The sequence below is a fragment of the Dipodomys spectabilis genome, unplaced genomic scaffold (assembly GCF_019054845.1).
Source record: "Dipodomys spectabilis isolate Male_0828 unplaced genomic scaffold, ASM1905484v1 ptg000085l, whole genome shotgun sequence".
NCBI lineage: Eukaryota > Metazoa > Chordata > Mammalia > Rodentia > Heteromyidae > Dipodomys > Dipodomys spectabilis.
The window spans coordinates 7,502,944-7,512,038 of record NW_024870762.1 but is presented as its reverse complement, the minus strand read 5'-3'; the positions used below and the strand labels follow the sequence as shown (position 1 = coordinate 7,512,038).

Sequence of the window (9,095 nt, the reverse complement as noted above, 5' to 3'; positions counted from 1 at the left end):
CCTCTCTGTTCAAGTCCTATAAATTTACCAATGATCTATAGCCATTTATGTTCCTTGATGCCCTCTCTTTCTTACTTTCTGACCTTAAAATTCATGATTGAATTTTATGTTCACCACACATTTTCTTTAGGAAATAACATATAACAGTCTCACATAAGTGAATGTCTAAATACATGTGTTTCAAAATTTACCTGTTTGTAAATGTATATAAAATATACTGCTCTTTGTAAATATTTTGGGGCTGTTTTCATTCAATATTTTGTTACTAAGACATGTCCAATATATTAGTATAATTATGATTCATTTAGTTTTCACTGTTATATGATACACCATTGTGGGAACATACAATGTTTATCTTTAACATCTTATTATTTACTCTTATTATTTATCTATTTATAATAATATCTTATATTTACTATATGATATCCATTGTTTGAATATAGAGTGGTTATCTTAGATAATATCTTATTTACTCATTGATGGGCCTTTTTGTCAATTATAACTTTTTTGTTTTGTTCCTAAGAGTCATTGCTGAACAATTTAGTGTATTTCTCTATTTCTTTTGGGATACGTAGGCAACAATGTCTTTTGGGTACATAAAAAAGGAATTTCTGAGTTCTGGAATAGGTAACTACTAACATTTACTCATTTCCTAGCAGAGTAATCCTTATCAGCGTATCCTGCCTGTATTATTTTCAATATGTATACATTATCTTCCATTCTAATTTCATCCAACATGTGATACTGTAGACCTTTAAATTATTGCAAACTAGAGCATACATGCATCCATATAATGGTGCTCTTGACTTTCATTTTCCTAATAACGGCTAGTTTTATATCTTGCTGTTCTGTTAAGTATTCATCAGATCTAAGAGCTTTCTGATGGCATTTTTGGGGTCTTTTTTTTTTTTTGTGAGAGTTTTGTAGCTTGAACTCAGGGCTGGGCACTGTCCCTGAGCTTCTTTGTTCTCAAGGTTAGCTCTCTACCAGTTGAGCCACAGCTCCACTTTTAGCTTTTCTGAGTAGTTTATTGTAGAGAAGAGTATCATGGACTCTTCTTCCTGGGGTGGCTTTGAACTGCAATCCTCAAATCTCAGCCTTCTGAGTAGCTACGATAATAGGTGTGATTTACTGGGTCTTTTTTTTTTGGGGGGGGGGGGTCCGGTTGTGGGGCCTGAAAGCTGTCCCTCAGCTCTTCAGCTCAAGGCTAGCGCTCTAGCGCCACTTCTGGCTTTTTTCTTTTTGTTTTATGTGGTGCTGAAGAATCGAACCCAGGGCCTCATGCACGCAAGGCAAGCACTCTACTGCTGAGCCATCTTCCCAGCCCCTCTACTGGGTCTTTTAAGTGTAGGATTAGATATTATGTGGCTTCCTTCTTTCCATTTGTTTCAGTTTTCTTTTTCTTTCCTTACTGTTCTTGCTAAGAATTCATTAAACATAAGTAGAGAGTTGGCACCCTTGTGTCATTTTCAATTTCAGAGGAAGTACTATCCGTTTTTCTGAGTTCTCTATAATGTTGGTTGCACATTTGTTGTATATCGCCTCATTACTTCCAGGGCTGCCCCTTCCTTCCTAGGTTTTCAGGGCTTTTATCACAAAGGGAGTTTGAATATTGTCAAGCACTTTTTCTGCATCTGAGATGGCCATGTGCTTGATTGTAATTATGTGCTGACTCATGCTTATTGATTTGCATGTGCTGGTCCACACTGCCATGACTGGGAAGGAACCAACTTGGTCAAGGTGTGTGATTTCTTTGATACATTGTTGAATTTGGTTTACAATGATCATATTGTACAATTTTGCATCTAAGTTTATCAAAGAAATTGCTGTATAATATTTTTCGTTTGGTCTTTATCTAGTCTTGTTGTCAGAATAATACTGGATTACATGGTATGTTTGGTGTCATTCCCACTTTACTGAATAGATTGAAGAGCACTAGTGGAAGTTCTTGTTCAAAGAACTACTTGACGGGGGTGGGAGGAGTTGGGGAGACGGGGAAGAAAGGGATGGTAGGGGCAAAACAAAGGAGGGGGTAACAATGCTCTATAGGAAATGGACTCGTTACCTTGCTCATGTAACTGTAACCCCTCTGTACAGTATCTTTACAATAAAAATATATTTAATTAAAAAAAGGAACTACTTGAATTCTGCAGTAAGCTTTTGAGATTTTCTTTCTGGGAGAACTTCTTGTTATTACTTCAGTCTTATTGCTTATTATAGACCTGTTGCAATTTTTATATCCTTTCACTTCATTATACATATGCATATATATACATATATTTAATTGTTATTGTAAAGGTTATGTACAGAGGGCTTACAGTTATATAAGTCAGGTAATGAATATATTCCTTTCCCTCACGCTCTCCCAGTTTTTTCTTCTTTTACCTACCCTCAAGTTATATAGCTCATCTTCAACATAGTGTCTAGTGAGTAGCACTGCTACATTTGTTAACCCTTTGTCCTACCCTTTCTGTGACACCTTTGCCCTCCTAAAGGCAAATAAACTCACAAACAAGACAAAAGCCAAGAAAACAAAAACAGCAACAAATAAAAATAAAAATTATTAAACATCTTTTTATCTCAGAAAAATGATATTGTATCATTTGTAAGGAAATAGAAAGACTTGGAAAAAATTATATTTAAAGTAAGCCAATAACAAAGAAATATAGGTTGGGTGGTTTCCTTCATTTGTGATAACTAAAATGTGCCTATAAATGTACAAGTAAACATCCTGGATGGCAAAAGAAAAAATATACTGGGACATGATAAATTATATAGGTTTCTAGACATTCACACAGTGAGACCAAAGGAGGATATTCTTTGGAAAGAATCATAATGGCTCAATAGCTATGTGCATATGACCATATAAAATGATGTACATCAAAATGAACTCCAGGAAATGGAAACAAGAGTTTTTTTTTTTAATTGCACTGTTTTCAATTGTTTTTTCTTTCTTTTTTCCCCTTTGGTTTATTCTGTTTTGTCACTGTTTTTGATTTCTGTACACTTTGTCTTATATATGTTTATCTGATTTGGGGAAGGCAAGGGGAATCACAGAAAGGGTGCAACAAAGGCTGAAGCAATTCAACATAGATACTCACGAGACATTATGTGGGAATGAACTTTACAACTTGGGGGCAGGAGGGTTGTGAGGGGGAAAAGTAAGAAAATGAGGGAAGGGGGGTAACACTGTTCAAAAAGAAATGTACTCATTACCTGTTTTAGGTAACTTTCACCCCTCTGTACATCACTTATACAATTAAATTTAAATAAATGAAAGAGGTGGACTCACCATTTTGTTGTTCCCCTTCCCTTTCCTAATTTAGATCAACATATATACAATACCCAGGGTACCAAAATCAAATACAGTGACAACAGGGGATAAACCATGGGTGGGGGTGGGGGGAAACAAAAACAAATGAGAAATCGTATAGTATATTAGAAACAACAATAACAATGAAAAGGACAAAGACAAAGGGCAAACCAATGCAATAGCGATACAAGACAATATCTTGGAAAAGAACTGTATAACTTGTAGGGGGAAGATGTGGACAATGGGGGAAGTGAGAAAAATGAGAGAGGATATAACAAGTTTGACATGAAATGTACTCACTACTTTATATATGTAACTATAACCCCTCTGTACATCACCTTGACAATAAAATTACATTTAAAAAGACTTTAAAAAATTATATTACCCAAAGTAAATATGAACTAAAGAAACATAAGCTGCATGTTTTCCTCATTTGTGGTAACTAGAATGTGTCTGTAATCTACAAGTAAACACCCTGGGTGACAAAAGACAAAAAAAAATAATTCGCTGGGAGGTGATAAACAGGTTTCTAGACATTCACACGGTGAAACCGAAGGAGGATATTCTTAGGAGAGGATCACAAAGCCTCAATAGCCATGTGCATATGATCATATAAAATAATATTTATTTTATTCCTTTAAGTTTATTCATTTCTTTAAGTTTTCAAATTTATTGAAACATAAAATTTACAAATATTCCCTAATGATTTTCTGAATTTTGTGTGTTGAATATCCTCTTTTTCCTCTGATTTTATTAATTTGCTTTCTCTGTCTCTTTTTTGTTAGTTTTGTTGTTTGTCAATCTTATTTATCTTTTCAAAAAACACACTCTGTTTTATCAATTGTTTGTAGTGGTCTTTTAGTACCACGTCATTAATTTTCACTTGGATCTTTATTAATTCTGTCTAATAATTTTTGGTTTCTCTGGTTATTATTTGGTAAGGCTTCCAGGTGTGGAGTTCCCAGAAAAAACTCAGTGAAGGAAACAAAAGTCACATAAAGCAGTGAAAATAACTTATCTATTCATTCATGTTGCACCTAAATCAAACAAAAGCAAACTTGTTTTAAGTTTTGTCTTTTCCTTCTACTTATTTATTTACTTATTTATTTGTTCATTTATATATATACTGACCTATTAACTCTCATGCTTACTAGACAGGCACATTTATCACTTGAGTAATGCTCTCAGCTCTGTTTTGCTTGTACAGTCTTAAGTTTTTTTTCTAAGATGAGCCTCAGATCATGAGCCTTATACTTATGTTCTCCTGCATATAGCTAGGATGCCAAAAAATGTCCTTCATGCTTGGTTTATTGAGGTGAAGTACTATTAACTTTTTTTTGTCAGTCATGGGGCTTGAACTCCGGGGGGGCTCCATCCCTCAGCTCTCTAGCTCAAGGCTAGCGCTCTACCACTTGAGCCACAGTGCTGCTTCTGGTTTTCTGAGTGGTTTATTGGAGATAAGAGTCTCAGGGACTTTCCTGCTCAGGCTGGCTTTGAAATGCAATCCTCAGATCTCAAACTCTTTTTTTTTTTTTGGGTCCGGTCGTGGAGCCTGAAATCTGGGCCTGGGCGCTATCCCTCAGCTCTCCAGCTCAAGGCTAGCGCTCTACCACTTGAGCCACAGCGCCACTTCCGGCTTTTATCTTTTTGCTTATGTGGTGCTGAGGAATCCAGGGCCTTAGGCATGCAAGGCAAGTGCTCTACCACTGGGCCACCATCCCAGCCCCGAGATCTCAAACTCTTGAGTAGCTAGGATTACAGGCATGAGCCATGGGTGCTTGGCCTCTATTAACTTATTTTTTTCAAACCATAATTCATCTGATGTGTCCATAGATCCTCATATGTGTTGATATATTATCTTGGTCAGAAAAGAAACTTCTCTTGAAGTGGACATTTAACTTAATTATTATTATTATTTATGGTTATCACTTACCTTTTCAAGCCATTTATTATTCTATAGTATGAGACTAGGCTAATCAGCTCACATAAGTGCTACTTATGGAAATTTAGTATATTGAAAGGATATTATCACTGGCATAATAATCTAACTATATACATTTTATTCAAGTAAGTAAAAGGGGAATCACATAGTGGAACTATTACTTTAGTTTTTATCCTAAATGCAGGAAAGACTTGACATATACCAAAAAGAAACTAAAATTAGACAAACACAGGTAAACAATTACCAGTATACATTGTAGTGTTCATCATAGCTATTATAGTTTTTAGACTTAGATTATTGAAACTAGTGAATGAACTAACTTCATTTATTTGAAGTTAATTAATGTGCCATGATCATTATCTGTTATCAGTCTTACTAGAGTAAGAACATACTTTCCAAATATAATGGTAGGGGTGGGTAGCAATACTAATCACACATTAGGACTACAAAATTTGAATTTTTTCTGTAGGCTGGCTTTATTGGTTGGTGATTTTGGAGACAACTTTAAAAGAAGTAAATGTGGAAGGTAAAGATAACAGCATCCTATATCACATTCAGCATATTTGAAGTGAACCATTACTGTGTTGTTTTCTGGTCGATGAGTGATTATTTACTGACTGACTCTTCACTTTTCAGCAATTATGAGTGATAGAGGAGAAAGTATATTACTTTTCTATTTGACCAAGGTATCCTAACAAAATGAAAATGTACTAAAATAATTAAAAGTGTAGTCTTTTAAAGAAGGGTATTAGATAACAGAAAATATGAAAGTTTAATTAAAAAATTACATTTCTAGCCAGGTGCCAATGGCTCACACCTGTAATCCTAGCTACTCAGAAGGCTGAGAACTGAGGATCATGGTTCAAAGCCACCCTTGGCAAGAAAGTCCGTAAGACTCTTATCTCCAATAAAGCACCAGAAAACCAGAAGTGGCACTGTGGCTCAAATGGTAGAGTGCTCATCTCGAGCTGAAGAGCTGAGGGACAGTGCCCTGGCCCAGAGTTCAAGCCCCAGGACTGACAAAAAAACACATTTCTATGTAAAAGTTCAATACCAAACCAAGGCAAAAGGATCAAGGCAAAAGTGATTCATTTATTTTATGAACTTCCATTATAAGCAAATATTACTAAATTTTTCAAAATTCACACCAGCTCCACAATTCCATAGGTCTATGTAAAAAATCTAGCTGGTCTCAAATTAGTCATCTCTACTTTCTACTAAAGTTGAGACAATTGTGGAATAAAAGTCTCATGAATAAATATGAGATAAGTACTACTTTGTTGTCACCATAAGAACTCTGAAATTTATGTCTTACTCTTTTATATAATGATAAAGTGGTAATAGGCCTAAATAGTAAAGACCCTCATGAAAGACTATTTCTTTTGGCAGCACTGGGATTTGAATTGAGGACCTTGTGCTTGTTAGGCAAGCACTCTACCACTTAAACCATACCCCTGGCTTTTGGTAATTTTAGGTTACTTTTTAGATAGCACTCATGTGCTTTTGCGGAGGCCCTACCTGTGACTTAGGAGGATCAATGCCTCCTAACTAGCTTGAATTACAGGAATGAACTACCTTTAAGAATGAGACTAACTTTAAGATGAGGTCTTGCTAACGTTTTGCCAAAACTAACTTCAAATGTTGCTCTTCCCAATCTCCAACTCTCAGGAGACTGGGATTACATGTATAGATCACTATGCCTAGTTTATAAGAGACAGTGAATTGTTTAAGATGGACCTATGACAATTACAGAGTACACTGTCGCAATCAGATCAAACATATGGAATGTTTAGAAAACATCATGAAACATTTAATATACAAAGTCATTCATTTCATTTGTTATTTCATTTTGTTAATTTCAATTTATTCATTTATTATTTCATTTTTGTAAAAACCAAATATGAAAACATTTAGGTCTATATTTTGTAACATATGAGCATTAGCATTAAAGTAAAGAAACAAAACAACCAAAGCAGGCTGTGGAATAAATTAAATTCTTTCAAGTTTATGTTTAACACTCCTGTATGTTCAATTCTCAGAAAATATAGAATTTCCTAGTGATTTGTATATCCTTAGGCCATACAAATAGTTGGAGGCATAAAAGATCTAACACAATGTTTCTAATATTGTTTGTACCCACAAGTTGATTGTATGTAAGATTATATACATTGATCTATGTGTTTGGAGGGTTATTTGTTTCAGTAAAAATGAAAGATAATTATAAAGCATAGAGCATTGCTTTATTTGCTTTAATATTTTCTATGATTTCGAGGTCCTCTTCAGCTTTGCAGAATCCTGGTGAACCCTCATCAGCTTCTTCAGTGCGTCCTTCATGTCCTTATTCCTCAAAGTGTAGATGAGGGGGTTGAGACTTGGAGTGATAATGGTGTAAAAGAGGGTGAGGAACTTGCCCTGGTCCTTGGAGGCACTGTTACCTGGTTGCAGGTACATGTAGATAATAGTTCCATAAAATATGGACACCACCGTGAGATGAGATCCACAGGTGTTCACTGCTTTGCTCCGTCCTGCCTTTGACTTCATTCTCAGCACAGCTTTGGCAATGTAGCCATAGGATATAAGGATAAGGATGAGGGGGGTGAGGACAATGACAATGCCCAAGGCAAAAACAGACATTTCCACTGTGGTGGTGTCTACACACGCTATCTTCACCATGGCCGGCAGCTCACACAGGAAATGATCCAGAATGTTGTTTCCACATCTAGGCAAATTCACAGTGAGACTGCATAATATTACAGAATTGGCCAAACTAACACTCCAGACCATGATAATCATCTTGAGACATAGTTGTGTGTTCATGATTACAAAATAATGCAAGGGCTTACAAATGGCTGTAAAACGATCATAGGACATGACAGCCAGAAGAAGACACTCAATGGAGCCAAACCACATATAAACATAGAGCTGGATGATACAGCCCACATAGCTGATTGTCTTCTCAGGGCCCCACAGGTTAACCAGCATCTGAGGGACGATGCTGGTTGTGAAACATAAGTCTAGGAAAGATAAATTCCTGAGGAAAAAATACATTGGTGTGTGGAGATGAGAATCCAGGAGAGAGGCCAGAATGATAGCTGTGTTCCCCACCAATGTAATAAAGTAGAAGATGGTGACGACTCCTGACAGGATCTTCTCCAGTTTGGGATGGTCAGAGAAGCCAAGCAGAATAAAATTATGTAAAGCACTGTGATTGCTTTGACCCATAGTCCTTCAAGTCTGTACCCTAGATGGAGAAGAGGAGGAGTAAGAGAAGGAAAAGGAAAGTAATTGTAGCAGGAGGAGAAGAACATCAGAAGAAGAAATAATTTGTTCATGTGAGCTCTCTAAATATAACCTGCTAAAACATAGAACTAAAAAAAAAGAAGCAATTAAGTCAGTAAATTACATCATACTGGAAAAATACTAAGAGATAAAAGTTGAAAATATCTGTCAAGCAATGCATCTGTTGTAGATTCGGTTATATCAGTCTGTTAAAGGTTAGAATTTACTCTTACCTAGAATCTAAATTTTGTGACATGCAAATTTGAAACCTTGGAATTGACATAGTTCTAAAAGATATGACCTTATGATATATTTTTTAAGGAAGCTAGTTAGCATGAAAGAGTGAATATATTCTTTTATTGCTTAGTGCATATACTTTTAAAAGTAAGCTACTGTCAGAGTGAAAGAAACAATTCCTGCTTTCCTATACCTTAGTGAATAGAATCTTTGATCACCAAGCTTATTAAGTAGGAGGTCTGATATTTGTCCTTAGGCTTTTTTTCTCATTCTAAATGTTTCTTATCACTAAATCTTGGAAATTTTAATGCAAAGCAATTAAAA

At 35.6% G+C, this 9,095-nt stretch overlaps 1 protein-coding gene across 1 annotated transcript; it reads right to left on the bottom strand.

The window, feature by feature from the left end:
- Positions 1-7,514: 7,514 nt before the first annotated feature.
- LOC122111224 (olfactory receptor 2W1-like) lies at positions 7,515-8,477 on the bottom strand. The gene has a single exon (XM_042683950.1). It carries the CDS (start codon positions 8,475-8,477, stop codon positions 7,515-7,517), a length of 963 nt encoding a protein of 320 aa, XP_042539884.1.
- Positions 8,478-9,095: the final 618 nt, after the last annotated feature.

Coding starts and splice junctions, on each gene's coding strand:
- LOC122111224 (XM_042683950.1), bottom strand. CDS start 8,477: ATGGGTCAAAGCAATCACAGTGCTTTACATAATTTTATTCTGCTTGGC.